The sequence below is a fragment of the Lissotriton vulgaris genome, chromosome 4_1 (assembly GCF_964263255.1).
Source record: "Lissotriton vulgaris chromosome 4_1, aLisVul1.2, whole genome shotgun sequence".
Lineage (NCBI taxonomy): Eukaryota > Metazoa > Chordata > Amphibia > Caudata > Salamandridae > Lissotriton > Lissotriton vulgaris.
Genome location: NC_141691.1, coordinates 1,769,101,392 through 1,769,119,834, shown reverse-complemented (window position 1 = coordinate 1,769,119,834; position 18,443 = coordinate 1,769,101,392). Strand labels below are relative to the sequence as shown.

The 18,443-nt window shown below is 47.9% G+C and overlaps 1 protein-coding gene across 1 annotated transcript in view; it reads right to left on the bottom strand.

Annotated features, from left to right (window-relative positions):
• FZD6 (frizzled class receptor 6) overlaps positions 1-18,443 on the bottom strand; it is a 313,524-nt gene that overhangs the window by 54,276 nt on the left and 240,805 nt on the right. The window contains exon 3 of the mRNA XM_086966093.1: positions 13,007-13,203. Coding sequence (XP_086822219.1) covers positions 13,007-13,203 — 197 coding nt within the window. The remainder of the gene's footprint in view (positions 1-13,006; positions 13,204-18,443) is intronic.

Here is an 18,443-nt window from a genome sequence, read left to right as displayed (position 1 = left end):
AGGAGGCCATGACCAGCATGGGCATTGCATTGCGGTACTCTTATCCCTTCCATCCTGAGGGAAATGGGATTGTGGAAAGAAAAAACCGGGACATAAAGCGATCTATAACGGCGAGGGTATTAGGTTCGGGTGATGGGTGGGTCCAACATTTAACAAGTGTCCAACATAGTCTTAACAATCTGCCAAGAAATTCTCTAAAAGGTTTCAGTCCGTACGAACTATTGTTCGGAACTAGAATCCATATTCAGGACTTAGATAGTCAGACTTCAGTGGTAGAAAGAAAATGCTTTGATATCAAAGATCGTTTGGCTGTTTTACAGGACTTAAATAAAACAAGAAAAGACCTGAGAGACATAAAGTTAAAACAGCTGCCAACAGCCACTGAAGATAAACCATCCGTCCCAGCAAGGCCTGTCTGGATTCCAAAGATTGGGGATCTGGTCAGAGAGAAGATCGTGGTGAAGAAGGAATTTGGGCCTTCTTACAGAAAAGCAGTACCTGTCTTAGCTGTCAGCAGAACAAGATCAGTTGTACTACCGCCCCTTGCTGGTAAAAAGGAGAACAGAGTTGTATCCATCGACCTGGTAAAACCACAATCATGTGGCCAATAATAAGTAGTAGGCCCAGTGGACTCCCAAGAAATAGCAGAATACCAAAATTTGCTACAATCCAAGAGGTTCAAACTGAGAGACTAATCACATTTGATAAACCTGCAGTGAAATCAAAAAGGACTATGCAACAATGCCATGGAACTTGTGCCTCTGGAAACCCAAATTGAAACAGTTCGTCAAGCAACACCTGTCTACAACGATGTAGCCTCAGACTATGCTAATGAAAGAAAGAATGAAAAAGCAAAGGAAAATTCGGAAGCAATTCCAACAATTGACAGAACTGCATCTGGCTACTTCATCAATTTCGATAACTTTTCTGAAGATCCAAGCGAACCTGAAGAAATGCCAGTAACAAAAACTTTCAAAGACAAATTAACTGAACTCTTTCATCAACTCAAAGAAACTTATCTGATTTCTCCATGGATTGAATTTTGGATTGTGTTAGGTGTACTTTTCCTCCTGCTTTGGCTCATCATGGTACTTTGTTTGGGAAAATTCATTGAGGGAAAATACAGTTCAATGGACACAGCAAGTCAGAACATCAACTTGGTCCTTATTTAGAGCCTGCATGATCCCAGAACAAATAATATTTTTGAATGACACCATTCAACAGAATACTTGTCTTGGCCTAGCCAAGATTAAAGACTTAAACAAACCGTCTATTCCAAAGCCTATACCTGATAGTAATACCACTACAGAAGTGGAGATAGACGTATCCAATATTTTACACCAAAACAGAACACATCCTGATTGGAAAAAGTGGTTGATCTAGCCAACAGACACAAATAACTGTCAAGATAGATTCCTGAACAAAAAACAGGGGTTCAAAATGACCAGACCAGACCCTAGATACTTCCAGAGACAACATCCAGGGATAGTAACAACATACAGTGTAGGGAAACTATGCCTTGAGTGGCTAAAGACATCCACACTGGCTGAAATTAAGCAACACTTGACTTTACTTAAAGACGGTGCCGACTTGCGTGATTTCATAATGGGACCATGCAAACAGCGTCAAAAACGTTTCATAGCGGCCAGTATATACGCTGCGTACAACGAAGCCTGGAAAGTAACTCAAATTGAGACAGTAGAACAAATACGAAAAATTGATCGTAATAATTTGGAAAAATCACTATCTGTTGTGGACAATGGGTTAATGACTCTGTCCTCCAGAATATATTCACTGGACAGTATTGTATTATCTGCTATCGATATAATAGATCAGGACTTACTAATGTTACAATACGGTCAGTCCCAATTACGTTCTATTGTACAGCTTGGCTGGACGTTGCAAAATCTGCGTTCAGGCTACGTGCCATGGCGTTTGATAAACACAACGTTATTGTTCTCTATCTTTAACCTTACTGATAAACAAATCAGTTTGGCACAAAAAGGAGCAGACTATACGATTCTGAGCTTTGAAAAACTTGAGAGATTACCATTGACAATGTCAGAAAGACCTGTCATTGAATGGATAATACACTGAATAATTACAATTCCGATAACAACTTTCCAATTTAAATACTGCCAAGAGTATATACCAGCAGCACAGTATGAAAGGTTGGGTAAAGGGTACATTAAGTCATCATGGAAATTGCCTTACACACACACACACATGTTATAGTGAAAAGAAACAGAACGTATTTCTTAGTGGAAACAATTGTAAACAATCGCTAAGCGGTATACTTCTGTGCCAAGGTATTAATTTGCATGGGGCCTGTGAGGGGACTTCAAATAACCTTTCATGTCACCAGCACGGCACACCTGCAACACAAATAGAGCCATTCTTTAGACGGCTTTCTAACAGGAGCTATATTCTAATAATGGACCACAGCTGTTGTGGCATGGTGCCAGGGAAAGCCTATCTCGTAAGCGTTAGTTCCATGGTCACTTGCTGTATGCAAGTATTGTATGCAAACAGCTATCCAGATACGGAGGGGACGATTTGGCCTTCTTTGAATATCTCTTCTATACGAATTGATACTTTAAGCAGAATGAAGTCTGTTCTTTTACAGACAACCGTGCCTTTAACGTCTTCAAAAGAAACATATTCTTCTAGTTGCAAGGACAACGACAGAGATACATACCCTTTTATCAACAAATTGCCCAGTGCATTTCGTAGAAATGCTAAGCCAAATCCTAAATATGTCTGATGCCAGTGGTATCCCACATATATTTAAGACAATTTTTTCGGGACTGTTAACACCCTTCGAAGCAGTTCTGGGCATTTTTCCCAATTTTGTCCATTCTGTCTTAGGCGGCCTACCACTACTTTTGGGACTCGCAGCAGGAATTTTATTTTTGACCCTTCTGCTCCGTTATGGCAAGCCAAGTCGCAGACAAGACTTCAGCAACGATGGAAGAAACGATCCTAGCTATACGCTATCGGGACCGCATAACTAAAGTCCTTGGATTAGCCCGACTAAGAGATCTGAATATGACCTGGTTTCTTTCATTCAGACCTATCTGGCAAAATTGCATCCTACCTGTGCTTCGATGTATGCTATGCGGAGAAGAATGCGTGTTGGACGTCTGTCTTACACTACCATCAGCAGTACCATTGGATACAGATACTTTGCTAAGTCCTGTAACGGCTCATGGATCGTGTTGTCCCTAGCGGCTACCAATTCTGATGACGGCATTCGTTGAGACTTCACCACTACGATTAGGTGGCAGTGAAGTATGAGATGAGAGCAGCATCACCCAGGTACGACCTTCTGTGAGCATTGCTGATCCTGACATCGATGATAGCAATCATTCTCACGACTGCACTGTTGCAGCACTTTCAAACTTGGCCGAACTTTCACCTGAGTGCATTTTTTGCGAGTCTGTCTGAAATGATGTTCTCCCCTGAACAGAAAGAATAACTTTTAAGCAACGAGCACACAGCGTTCCCCTGAACTCTGTATTCGGCCTTCAGCTTTGATAAACAAAAGCTACTGAAAACATGTGGAACTATTTTTTCCCCTGAAAGCGAAATTATTTTTTCAAACTTCCAAAATTTTTACCTTTTTCTGGCACATGTACTCTGCTTAAAGTAGAACTATTCTTAAAGAACAGAGCTTCTATTTTTAGGAAACTCTGGAGACAATATATTACCTCAGCCTCTAGCACATTTACAGCAACTGTATTTATATGTGATGGAATGGTCTCGACCTTCTTTTCTGTATTAAGAGCCATTTCATGTGTAAATTTCGCAAATCGTTCAGCTAATATATATAAACATGTTTAACTGAATGATTACACTGCATGAAAAGCGTACAGTACCAATAATCATTTTCGTGTATTTCGCATACACCATTTCGAATGCATAAAATGTATTTTGGGGTGGGTTGGAATACACATGCACCTTTAAATGTTTACTATTGCTTAGTTTTAGTAATGATGGACATTAGATCGTGGAGTGGGTATTGTGTTTTATCTGGGAACCTGAATCAATATTGCTATTTTATGCCCTGTACGGCTATAATCAATAATATCCCTATAATGGCATAACAATCAGATCCATATTTAAGTAAATAACCCTTGCAGTCCAAAGCACGGCAGAAGCCACTTCCTTGGATTCCTAGAAAGCACAACAAGTTCTTTTGACACACCAAACCTCCAGCAACCTGGGAAATCCCCATTTGCTTTTGTTTTGATTTGTCATTAAACTCCTGCGAACACTAAAGGAACAGTCAGTTCTTAGTGACATCTTTATTGACGTCTTATATCCAAACCTTACGTCAAACTCGGCACCTTTCAGGTATAAATATACCAACGTTGCCTTAAGCAAACACACAGTGGTGGTTTTGGAGCCGAGCAGCTATCTACTTGCCCGAGAGCCCAGCTGATGTGAGAGCCCACGGACGCTGCCCCTCCTCTTTGACGCACTGAGAGAGACGCTGTCTTTTCTCCTGTCAAGAAATCCATCTCCGGTGTTCTCAGCCGCCTTCGCGGGCTGCTGGGATATCGAGTCCTGAAAGAGAGATACCAGACCTCCTGCATTCTATTACACAGGTACGGAGCTGACTAAATCCTTAAAGAGAATTCTAGAGTCAGATTCTTGGCAAAACCAACTTAACTTAAACTGCTACATACTTACTCCTTCCCACGCATTAGGCTTAGGTCAGGTACACCGGGGTAGGCGTATTTTAGAAGCACCAGTTGAGCACGTTAGTCAATGTATATATGTATGTAGGTATATCTTTTATCCATTTTAAAGTATCTTATGGCTAAGAAACCATATCAATGCTTTTACAGTATTATTTCATAATACTCTTTTTACTGTACGCACTTTACTTTACATTAAGTATTGCAATTATGGCAATTCATTTCTCTTGCATGAGAAAGAAGACTGCTCAATAAATTACACCTTTTATTGAAAACGCCGGTCTCTCTTATCTCTGCACTCTGGTGAAACTAAGTACGCACATCTGACTGAGTAAAATAGCTGTCTATTGTTTTCACACGACTCTAGAGATACACTCTTATTCTGAGGGAGCAAAGTTGTCATGTTATATGGTTGTCAGAAGCTAATCCCTTCTTGTCTATCCAGGGAGGTTAAACTCCTCCTCGTTTATTCGAGAAAGTTTCTAGTGACCTCTGAGCTAGCTGGCAAACCTTAAGTCTAATATAGTCAGTAGAGACCTCGTCGACCTCAGTCCTACGTCTACACTGCTGAATATATTATTCCAATGCGCAGAGCCTATTGGGAATATAGGAACTACACTACAACTCAACTGACCCTACATTCGCAACCAGGTAATTATATATCTCCTCGGCAAAGTGTTCCCTATATTCCTCTTTCTGCAGCTGCCACCCCGACATGCGCCATCTAAGAGGCTGCCTCCCCGGGCCAATCCGAATTGTGAGTGCAACGGGCGAGTGATCAGACAGGGCCCTAGGCATAATGTTCGCTGACATCGGTCTGTGTACCATCCTCCTAGGGATAAATATGTAATCGAGTCTCGAAAAGGAATCGTGTGCTGAGGAAAAATATGTGTACTCCCTGCGAGGACCCTGTATGTGTCTCCAGACATCTGTCCAGTCTAACCCAGCAGCTAGGGAATGTAGCTTTGTGGGGGATCTTCCCACCCCTGCCACCCCTTCACTCTTCCATCTATCCCAATCCCGGTCCATGACATCATTCCAATCTCTCCCTACCAAAGAGAGTACATCTGGCATATTCCCCCATAGTGTTAGTAGCCGTTCTACCAGGGACCACTGAAGTGGCGGCGGTGCATAAACGCTTCTCAGGAGCACGACCTCTCCCCCAATTTTGCCCTGTACGAAGACATACCGTCCTACACGAGCCTCTTGTGACCCCCGAGTGAAACACCTGAAGATATCCATATCGTTGGAGGCATAAGGCTTTGGTGCCCATTAGGTGTGTTTCCTGAAGAAGGAGCACATCGGCCCCAGCCCTCTAAGCGTACTGAAGAAGAGCTCCCCGCTTCACCTTGTCCAACGCCCCCCTGACATTCCAACTGACCACACACATGGATCCAGGCATGTCAAGAAACAAACATTCTTACAACATACGTACGTGTTCTCCAAGATACAGCAAGAGTTCCAAGTAATCGGCGTGAATGCGCAATTAAACAAACTAAACAGACCCCCCCCAACACCTCACCCCCGACCCCATACCTCCCAAACATGGTAGCATCTGTCGCGGTCAGATAGGAGCCAGGTCCCCAACTGGGGGACCGGTACCAACCCTTCCAATGGTTCCCCTACTGACCACCCATACCCCTTAGGGCCTCACACCATCCCGCCCACCACTACGTGACCGGGTACCAAGCCCCACACATGTGCCCATTCGGACGTCAAGATACATTCACCAGGATTTCAGTCCCCGTAGAGCCGGTTAATCATTCCGCTGAAGCCTGTCTCTCCGACAATCGGTCCCCCTGCCAGGCGGCCGAGCCAGACAGCGACGCCGCCTGGACCTCGATCTCCGTCTCACTCCAAGCCCCCCAGCAGGTGGCCGCCGCCTCAAGGATAGCCCCGATGTCCGTCAATTCTCCCCTGTCTCCGCCCCCAAGGGCTGTGATCCTCAACTCCGTGAACCGACCCGCGCCACGAACCCTGGCCCCTCCCGAGCTCAGCCAATGACTCCGAGGCCAGAGAGGCCTAAGTACACCACTGTCCAGAGCGGGGAGGCCTGAGCTGGACCACCTTTCCCTTTCTTAGGGGCTGCGCCGTGCTGCTCCGTGATGGGGCCCCAGTGCACTTGTCACACCGCCCGCACTAAGCAGCTACTCCTCCACCGGCAGCCCAGGGCGAGAGACTGGGAGTCCAAGTCCTGGAGGGCCCTCCCTCCCACCCCCCTTCGCTGCACCACTGCGGTCTCCGCGGCCCGGCTCAGCCGCCGAACCCCCTCATGTCCCTTGGACAGGCCCGTAGAATATGTGGAGGGGGAGGGGGTGGGGCGGGGGAAAGACAGCCCCCACTAGCAGCCCCCGACCGCAGTAGCACCCCACAGCCAGCTCACTCCCTCACCGCTGCTCCTCCGATCTTTGTAAAATGGCCGCTCCCACTCCGGAGCTTCTGCCCGTCCTGGTCTCACTACTGGGCTGTCCCCTGGACGGGCCCCTCTCTTTACGGCGTCCACCGCCTGCACCCAGGACTCCTCCGCCGCAAGACTCCCGGAGGGGTGGGGGCAGCCACGGGATGTCTCAGCGAGACGGCTGGCTCTGCCCCGGCAGCCCCCCCACAACCGCGTCGGCCTCTGGGCCTCCGCTCCCGGCCAGCAAATCGAGGCCCCGGCTCTCCCTCCTCTGACCCGGACTGGGCCGCCTCAGACCGCGGGACCTTGATTACCACCGTCGCCACTCACCCGGACCCCCGGCCCGCGTCGGAGAACCCGGCAGATGCTGTGTGGGTCTCCGGTACGGGGCACAGCTTAGGGGACGTCCGAGGGCAGGATATTTTCAAAGGATATTAGTTGGCTGGTCGGAGCTTTAGCAAGCTGCGACCGCCATCTTCGCCAGTTAGGCCACGCCCTCGCTTATGCCGAGCTTTTACTTTAATGTGCCTTTCTTTAGATGCCCCTTCTGTAAAGAAAGGGGGGCTGCTTCTATGAATGTGAAAGCGCTGCATGGGCGCTAGTAAACAAAATAAATAAGTGTGGCCGCACTGCTAAAATACGGACCGCCATTGGTAAAAATTAAAATAAAAGCGGGCAGTGTGCTGTGCGGTAGTGGGTGGAATAGGGGAAAAGCATTAAATAAAATAGTGCTCACCGACTTATAAAGCAGACCATGTAACAACACCCCTAAAAGGTCCAGTCGTTATGGGAGGTAACAAATGCAGACAAAGAGGGACTAACAAGCCTAATAACGACTCCGAAGTCAGCGTTTGCGAAGGACAAGGACACAAGCCAATTAAAAATATGGGCAGGGAGCGGGCGGGGCTTCAAAGCCATACTCCACTACTGCATGCCTCGCAGCAGCACATGCGCTGCCCAAGCTCGACCTAAAAAGATATAAAGGAGGATAAAAGGAATAGTGGGGAAGGAACGAGGGCACAGGCAAATCTAGGGTAAAGGGACTGATGTAGTCCACTCAAAAAAAAGAAAAAAGGATCCTCATTTTTAATTCAAGCACATATATTAGAAAAATAGAAAAAAAGAGCAGAAGAGCGACAATAGAAAAGGAATAACTAAAATATTGTATAACAAAAATGTGATGTTTAGTTTATCGAAAACATACATAAATACATTTTGACTTTTTTACCACTACATTTTAATGGTTTACTTTTTTGCAGAAGTAATTTCAAATAGAATCCATGGTAAAAGAGTTACTCTTAGCCATGGTTGCCATATTGCTTACTGAAAGACACTGTACTCAGTTTATAGGGACTACTTTTCTGTTCATTCATGATGTGGCAGCAACTTCTCTAGCTCTTCACATTCATGTTTCCAAGTCATCTTTTTGCAGCAAGACAGCTGGCCTGGGTCGCTTTTGCAGTTAGTTTCTCCACCCAAACATCTCAGCGCTCTCCTCTGCTGCCTCCTTTCGACCCATCGTTATTTCTACAGTCCCCCTATAAGTCCGTGATGTCCTTTATTTTTCTTAGGTCACGTCACGCTGTGATGTCAATTTTGGTCTGAAATGAAAGATCTCCTGAATAAGGGTTTAAGCCCTACAGATCGTGGTGAATATGAGCACTTTCAGCCTGATATATTTAAATGGGTGATTTCTTGCTAACCTAGATTGTGTGACATGAGTTGGGGGACAAACCTTTTCCAGGGCACTTTTTTAACGGGTGTTTTTCTTAATTAAGGTTACAAAATATGGACAGTCCCCAAGACAGGTTAATCTCTCCCCTCTCTTGGCTCCAATAAACTCTAGAGTCTATTTGATCCATCACTCTCTTGTTTTCACTTTCTCCTTTTTGCATGAGCATCACCAACAGCATGGAGGATACCTATTATGGACGCTTAATATTCTACTGCCAGCATCTCCCCTTGTGAAATATGTCCAACAAATTGCTCCCTGCCCTCATGACATCTGCCCCTCCCGCCACAGATATTCCTCATTTTAACTACCCCTCAGATCCTTTCCTCTGGGTGGCTCCTCCGTTTGAGTGAAGGAGCATCGCTTCACTAAAATGAGCCCAGAGCGAAAAATAAAATGGTAATGAAGTTAATTATTGCCATTTTATTTGTCTCCACCCTGTCCCGACGGAGCATCAGGACGGGGGTGGGGCAGCTGCTGAATGGCAGCAGCAGAGAGAGCAGGCCACTTTCAGTTTAAAGTGTGCATGTATTTTTTGCCGGCCGTCTTGCAACGACCTCTCTAACCCAGCTGTCTTATGACAGCCAGTTTAGAGAACGCCAATGCCTCGATGGCGCTGTGGAGCGTCGAGAAAGGCCGCTCCCACCAATCCTAGCACTGCTCTCAAGCTGGAGAGAGCAGCGCTAGGAATGAGTAAGGGACTTTGGAGCCTGCCTGCCTCGAGGAGAGAAGAACATGGAGGAGGAGGAGGAGGAGGAGGTCGCTCTCGCAGTTGAGTTGTTTTAATTTAATTTGTTTTTTTTTTTTATAATGTCCCACCCGCCCTATCACCCTAGGGACCCACTGCATTTTCGTAGGGATTTCCAAAGTGCGCAAGATTTACATATCATCCTTGGTGAGCAGCCATCACACCTGTGTTTGCTTCACTGCAGGTTCCGATCAGCCTTTTCTGTGGTACTTTTTGCTTCACTAGGACACCTGAGCCCTAAAGGATACAACCACTCTTTCACAAAAGTGCCCTTTCAGCCTTGAATACTTTGAATATAAAATACTAGTGAAATCCTCTTGAAAAATGCATTCGGCATAGTATGTTGTATGTTATGGACTACACCAAATGTTAGGTCGCTATAGTTAAAATTCCGTCCTCAAGTATAACCAATCTGTGTTGTAGGGAATGAGGAATAACCAGGGATTCAGATACTCTGATTTGGTACTCCTTTGTCCCCATTTTGAGCCAGATTTTCAGCTGTTTTCAAGTAGCCGAAAACCTGAGTAAAAGTTATTTAAAAACAAGCATTTGCAATGCAATAGGTCTCACATTAGGAAAGTGTGAGCTATCGGTATTGTAAATGACATTTTTTTTAAATATGTGTTGGCTTTGAAAATATAAATTAATAGCATTGTTATTCACAAAGCCAATAGCTTACACTTTCCTAATGCGAGTCCTTTTGGCTATGGCAATGCTTGTTGTAAGCAAGCAAGGACAGTGCTGTTGTGGTGCTGACTGATGATGTGGTTGGGCTGAGTGATGTGGTGGTGTATTAGAGTGATGTGGTGGTGTATTAGAGTGATATGGTGGTGTCCCAGAGTGGTGTGGCGGTGTCCCCGAGTGATGTGGTGGTGTCCCCGAGTGATGTGGTGGTGTTCCAGAGTGATGTGGTGGTGTTCCAGAGTGATGTGGTGGTGTTCCAGAGTGATGTGGTGGTGTTCCAGAGTGATGTGGTGGTGTTCCAGAGTGATGTGGTGGTGTTCCAGAGTGATGTGGTGGCGTTCCCGAGTGATGTGGTGGCGTTCCCGAGTGATGTGGTGGCGTTCCCGAGTGATGTGGTGGCGTTCCCGAGTGATGTGGTGGTGTATTAGAGTGATATGGTGGTGTCCCAGAGTGATGTGGTGGTGTATTAGAGTGATATGGTGGTGTCCCAGAGTGATGTGGTGGTGTCCCCGAGTGATGTGGTGGTGTTCCCGAGTGATGTGGTGGTGTTCCCGAGTGATGTGGTGGTGTTCCCGAGTGATGTGGTGGTGTTCCAGAGTGATGTGGTGGCGTTCCCGAGTGATGTGGTGGCGTTCCCGAGTGATGTGGTGGCGTTCCCGAGTGATGTGGTGGCGTTCCCGAGTGATGTGGTGGTGTATTAGAGTGATATGGTGGTGTCCCAGAGTGATGTGGTGGTGTATTAGAGTGATATGGTGGTGTCCCAGAGTGATGTGGTGGTGTCCCCGAGTGATGTGGTGGTGTTCCCGAGTGATGTGGTGGTGTTCCCGAGTGATGTGGTGGTGTTCCCGAGTGATGTGGTGGTGTTCCCGAGTGATGTGGTGGTGTTCCCGAGTGATGTGGTGGTGTTCCAGAGTGATGTGGTGGCGTTCCAGAGTGATGTGGTGGCGTTCCCGAGTGATGTGGTGGCGTTCCAGAGTGATGTGGTGGCGTCCCCGAGTGATGTGGTGGTGTATTAGAGTGATATGGTGGTGTCCCAGAGTGATGTGGTGGTGTATTAGAGTGATATGGTGGTGTCCCAGAGTGATGTGGTGGTGTCCCCGAGTGATGTGGTGGTGTTCCCGAGTGATGTGGTGGTGTTCCCGAGTGATGTGGTGGTGTTCCCGAGTGATGTGGTGGTGTTCCCGAGTGATGTGGTGGTGTTCCCGAGTGATGTGGTGGTGTTCCAGAGTGATGTGGTGGTGTTCCCGAGTGATGTGGTGGTGTTCCCGAGTGATGTGGTGGTGTCCCCGAGTGGTGTGGGGGTGTCCCCGAGTGGTGTGGGGGTGTCCCCGAGTGATGTGGTGGTGTCCCCGAGTGATGTGGTGGTGTTCCCGAGTGATGTGGTGGTGTTCCCGAGTGATGTGGTGGTGTTCCCGAGTGATGTGGTGGTGTTCCAGAGTGATGTGGTGGTGTTCCAGAGTGATGTGGTGGTGTTCCCGAGTGATGTGGTGGTGTTCCCGAGTGATGTGGTGGTGTCCCCGAGTGATGTGGTGGTGCCCCTGAGTGATGTGGTGGTGTCCCTGGGTGATGTGCAGTGCGCCAGGTTACGCGTATTCTAGTCAGTTGGCTATGCATGTACCACAAGCTAAGTGCATACGGCCAACAACAGGTGTGCAATTGTCAAGGCAACTGTGGAAGCAACTAGTCCAGCGTGAAATGTCACAAAACAGGGAGGACCGCACCCACACACGATACATGCATGATGTTTGCTGGAGCACAGTGCACGTTTATCAGTAAACAACACGAGTGATGACAAAAAGCTTAAACAAGTGAAGATCGCGCACCGAACAGAACGTGGGAAGAGAGACTCAAGGGGGAGTTCATCCCTCCGAAGGTATCGCTATCAGCTAGTTATCCTGCGAGTGATGGAACGTCAGGAATGTAGGAAACTGCCTGATGGGACGAGGCTTCTGCAGTCAGCATGGCTCCCAGGCAAAGTACAGGGCATGAAAAAGAGACTAATGAATAAAGCAATGCACACGAAAAGAACGCATCGGAAAGCGATGTAAGGATATTGTGCCCGCACCCACGACTGCTGTGGTGTTGGCATGTTTGAAAATCATAAACCTTCGTGCGAAATGCAACAAAGTAATATGCTAGTCAGGATGAAGGAGAGAAAAAGTGTGGGGGCGGAGAGTGGTGCAGCAGCACAGAGATTGAAGCTAAAATAAAGCTCTCTGCATTGCGTGGCGCGGGAGCGCATTCCTTTGAAATCTGATGGGGGGGCGGGGGAGCGGCTTCCTTTGAAGTCTGATGGAGAGGCTAAGACAAATGGTCCTGTGCGAGCGGCTTCCTTTCAAGTCTGATGCGGGGGGCTCAAATGTTGGTGTGTGAACGGCTTCCTTTCAAGTTTGATGCGGGGGTGCCACAAATGGTGGTGTGCGAGCGGCTTCCTTTCAAGTCTGATGCGGGGGTGGCACAAATGGTGGTGTGTTATGTGGCTGGCTCTGTGCACGCGCATAGATCACATGAACTGTATGCGATCCGCAGCCGTTTTGGTAGACTTTTCTTTTCCGCTTACTATAATCTCGCCAGAGCAATGCGCAAGCGCATTGGCTCAGGCGAGACCTAAAAATCTGTAATACTGATGGGCTGGCAAGTAGTGTTTATGGCTTACTCACTGGCATTAAGAGGTCACTCGTTGCGAAGACCTACATGAGTTAACCATCAACAGCGAATTCCAAAAGTTACATATTTTCTACCTGTTGCATTCCAGTTCCTCGGGCCAGGATATGCCAAACGTCTCAATCAGCTGTTTACAGTCCCAGTAAACTCTCTCGCAGAGACTCCGACACGGCGGGACCACGCGCACTTTCTCTGTGCAGGCGGGCACAAACGCCGAGCAGAGAAACGTGTGCACCTCCGGAGAACAGTGAAGGTTCATAAGAGGAAGAAAAGGCTGGGAAGAAAAAAATATTGCGTTTAGCAAACAGTTACTCGGCCAGTCTCTCACTAGTGCAAAAAAGTTAAAATTATTCCACATTTATATTCAAAGTACATGGGACAATGACAAACTATAATTCTAATTCACGTTCCACATAATGTTAAAATACGCACCTACTATATGATACATTATTTTAATTTTTGTCGCGCCAGTACAAATAAATGTGGCCCAATAACACGTTACTTAGAGGAACGGTATTAATAAACGCATATCTACGTTTTTATTGCCGCGATGTAAAGGTGAATTTGCGTGTATTACTGCAGTACAGAAAAAAAAATGACACAAAAACACTTGATACTGCGTCACAGAGTGCATGCAACACTTCACAGGGTAAACAGCTCTACATACAGTCACAAAGTCTTCTCAATATTTTACCCTACTGCATGAATGTAACCCTCTGCATCCTAGTTCTGGTTATAACCTTCTAATAAAACTAGTACACATGAAAAAATACCATGGCATAACCCATATATGCAGATGCACAGAGTGTAATATACTATTTATAACTATTGCGGAGGGATGGGAGGTGCATTCTGACTCCCTCCAGGCTTCGCCTCTCCTGAGTCTTGGCTCCTCCCCACACTCAGCAACGGTAATAAATAGCATATTACACTCTGAGCTTCCACGTGTATACTACATAGGTGCCACCATATCTTAAGGCACGTATTGCTATGAAGTGACCAGCCTTTGGCAGTTGGTGCCCGCCCTCGGGGAAGGTCTCACACACGCTCTCCCTACAGCCTCTCTGCTCCATCTGCCACATGGCCTTAGGTACTGGTTGGTGCAGTTCCAGAGCTCAACACCGCACACCAGCGCCCTGATCAGACCAGGCGGCCGCTTACAGCTGGGAGTGCAGCACCATGGAGGCCAAGTATCCAGATAATGCTACATTGTTCGGTCGAGGACCGGAAATGCTGGCTTGCCAGCTTCCGGTAGGAGTCGTATGTTCTGTAGTAAGGCTTCAGAACCCGCCTCCCTGCACTGTCTCTCCCCATTGGCTGGCTTCCTAAAAGGAGGCCAGCCATTGGAGGAGAGATCAGTCACTCCAATGTAGCCCCGTCCTTTTCGGATTTGGGGGCGTGATTTTTTGCGTTCTTTAGACAGTGACGTTGTCCGTCACTCAGAACAGCAAAACACGCCCCCAAATGCGAAAATGACCATGCTTTCTCCGAGGCATTTCTGCTTTGCCTCGGAGAAAGACGGTGGTGGTTTCCAGAGCTGCTCTGAGCTGCTCTGCTCGTCCCCCCTTCCCTCCGCTTTCCTTCGTCCAGCTCTGTCCTTCACTCCGCACGCAGCTCCGTCCCCATCCCTCCGCCCGCAGCCCTTCTTCGTCCCGGTCCCGCTCCCCCCCTCCCTCCGCCCGCAGCTCCTTCGTCCTGCTCTGCCCCCCCCCCCACTCTGCCCGCAGCTCCGTCGTCCTGCTCTGCCCCCCCTTCCCTCCGCCCGCAGCTCCGTCGTCCTGCTCTGCCCCCCCTTCCCTCCGCCCGCAGCTCCGTCGTCCTGCTCTGCCCCCCCCCCCTTCCCTCCGCCCGCAGCTCCGTGGTCCTGCTCTGCCCCCCCCCCCTTCCCTCCGCCCGCAGCTCCGTTGTCCTGCTCTGCCCCCCCTTCCCTCCGCCCGCAGCTCCGTCGTCCTGCTCTGCCCCCCCCCCTTCCCTCCGCCCGCAGCTCCGTGGTCCTGCTCTGCCCCCCCCCCCTTCCCTCCGCCCGCAGCTCCGTCGTCCTGCTCTGCCCCCCCCTTCCCTCCGCCCGCAGCTCCGTCGTCCTGCTCTGCCCCCCTCTTCCCTCCGCCCGCAGCTCCGTGGTCATGCTCTGCCCCCCCCCCCTTCCCTCCGCCCGCAGCTCCGTCGTCCTGATCTGCCCCCCTTCCCTCCGCCCGCAGCTCCGTCGTCCTGCTCTGCCCCCCCTTCCCTCCGCCCGTATTTCTTTAGACTGTTGCTTGGGCTAGCACAGAAGCCTAGATTAGAGACATGGATATGCTGTGTGTGGCACTGCATGTGTCTTAGCAGTACACACTTTTCCAGTTGTCGAGCAAATACAATTAGGCCTGGAAACCCTTGTGCTGCGTCCTCAGATACTGGCTGCATCAGAAGCGAACAATGGCGGACCATTTCTTCAGGAGGTAAATTGATTCACATTCACAAAATTAAAATTAGTAGTCGTTTGATTTGGTCTATATATAAACTGACATTTAAAGTGGCATTTTATTTTTGAGCTGGCATCCTGAGGGGAGGGTAGAGGAGGCTTTTAAAAATCTATCACGTTGCCACCTGCTAATGCATTCTAGCCAGGCTGGCAAAGCTACGGGCAGAAAGCTGCCAAGATCCTGCCAGGGTTACCCCTGATCCTAGCATGGGTACTGGCAGAGGCATACATTTGCAAGCTTGGTGGCATAACTAAGATCCACGATAACACATTCATCGAGGATGTACTCTGCGTGCATTGGCTGGCATGAGGAATGCTGGGATCTATATCAATCTACATAATTCTAATTTCCTTGATTGAGACTGGCTATAGTTATTCTAGCTGCCACGAGAGACTTTCTGAATGCCACCACAAACTGAAGCCCGCTAAACAGAGAAAACAATGAAATAATGAACTCCGGTTACAAATATTATCCAGCAACAACCATTTTAGAAGCTATAATAATGCTCACATTCACATGCAGCTCCGTCGTCCTGCTCTGCCCCCCCCCTTCCCTCCGCCCGCAGCTCCGTCGTCCTGCTCTGCCCCCCCCCTTCCCTCCGCCCGCAGCTCCGTGGTCCTGCTCTGCCCCCCTTCCCTCCGCCCGCAGCTCTGTCGTCCTGCTCTGCCCCCCCTTCCCTCCGCCCGCAGCTCCGTCGTCCTGCTCTGCCCCCCCTTCCCTCCGCCCGCAGCTCCGTCGTCCTGCTCTGCCCCCCCTTCCCTCCGCCCGCAGCTCTGTCGTCCTGCTCTGCCCCCCCCCCTTCCCTCCGCCCGCAGCTCCGTCGTCCTGCCCTGCCCCCCCCCTTCCCTCCGCCCGCAGCTCCGTCGTCCTGCTCTGCCCCCCCCCCTTCCCTCCGCCCGCAGCTCTGTCGTCCTGCTCTGCCCCCCTTCCCTCCCCCCGCAGCTCCGTCGTCCTGCTCTGCCCCCCTTCCCTCCGCCCGCAGCTCCGTCGTCCTACTCTGCCCCCCCCTTGGAGTAATGTCATGCTAGCTGCTCTCAACTAAACACGTTCAAGAAAGTAGTTGCCAACACTGAGAAGTGATTACACAAATTAAGCACTTGCTATTGACAGTTGTTGGGATTTGCAGATGGCATAATCAACTCGGCCTTTCATCCTTCCAAGGCACATAAATTAAATGCTTTAAATACTTGCGGCAATAGTAAGACGTGTCATTTACAGCTCTTGAAAATGACTCAAAACTGTGAACTAGCGCATTACATAAAAGTAAGGAGATCTTGCAAGATAGGGCAGTGGAACCTACAAAAGTGTTCCGAAGTGAGGTCAAAATATCAATTTTGTTTCATTTGGTTGCAAAAATATTGTCAAAACCAGGTGAGTACAGGGCCGGTGGTAAATTTTCCATCCACGCAAGGTTTACTAAGCTTCAAGCTCAAAATGACAAACCTCACACTCTTGGTTGATGGGTTCGCTGGAGTGCTAGGTAGTTACTGCTGGAACAGGGGAGGGTGCCCAGATCTAATGCCCCTACCTGAAATGTAAATAACCAGGAGACAACACTAAGAGGAGGAATTTTCACTATCTTTGACGACCTAAACCATACCTCATAGCACTATCTCTTAGGTATTTGTGACTTTCTAGAAACACACACGGGTCGTAAGTGGATTAAGGGGCGTGGCTACGTTTTTTTACAAAATCACTTCTCTTGCCAATTGATTAGGCGTCACAAGATCAAGCGGGTCAATAGGTGACAAGCTCATGGTAGGATCTGCCCTTTACGCTTCCAAACATGTATACCTCCCATTGTCACCAGAATTTCTTGATTAGATCCTAAGATTGACATTCCAGCTCTCTTCCATACAGATCCTGCTCTCAAATACTCGGAGTATGCTAACCGTTGTAGGAGACTTCAATAATAAGTTTTCACAAGTCTAATCCTTGGAAGACTAGAGGAAATGTGACCGGTACTTGGGAACCCCACAGAGATAGTACCTTTCTCTGAGCCAGTCGACTTAAAGAATGTGTGAAATGATCACAACTAACGAAATCCTGTTTTGCTTTTGTCCAGACATACACTCTGTGTTTCCAAGGCTTGACCCGTTATTTCTACCAGAAACAAAACACGGGCTAGTCGGTATGCATTTCTGCAGGGAAAATGCATGCTAGTTGGTAAGGCTTATTACTTAAGGGAAAAAGTCTTAGATCATATAGTACTTGTAATGCCTACGACTTAATCGATCCACATGTATGAAAACTTCTAGGTCTTGTGGCAAGAGACGATTTCACCTCCTATGGTGTAGAGTAGACAGAGTATGGAAAGTGGTAATGACCAAGAGGGTAGAAACTGAAGCATTTCTTATAATTAGGAGCACCCTTCTTGTATTGACCACCAGAGACCTGGATGAAAGTCTAATGATTTGGGGGATCTATATATCACTAGAGGGAATTCTCACTGGAATGAAGATTATAGGAACAATTCCCCTGAAACATATGAATATCCAAGCAAGTCCAGGAATCAAATGGCATAGCTGGACAGGCACCAGACTGGCAAGGTTCACAAATGATTGAGAAATCAAATCTATTTTCGCAATATTTTATAAATCTGCATATGTTCAGAGCAGTGTGTTGAGGCATATCATGACTCTAAGAGAATTAACCCCTTATGAAAATCAGATTCCAGGACAAAGACCTAGTCAAAGCTGCAGTTTAATGTACGAAAAATGGTACCAACTATGATATTGGTTGTTTCCCAAAAAGCAGCACTCAGATGATGGTGCCTAACTGATGTTCATGGTACTTAGATAAAATGAAGCTAAGGTACATGCGAGGAAGCTATCAAATGGAATTCTGAGGTTCGTGTCTAAACTTTTTGGATGAGATTAACTGTTAGCTAGATGTTGGGTCAACTGACCCCGAGAATATCCCATTGATTACTGTTCTGATTCCAAAAGATTGGTAATTCATTGATCGTAGTATCCTTGAACTCAGAGATCGCCTCCCACTCCATTGTGTTTGGAATACATGCTGAGAAAATGTGAGCTAGATGTTCAAAACA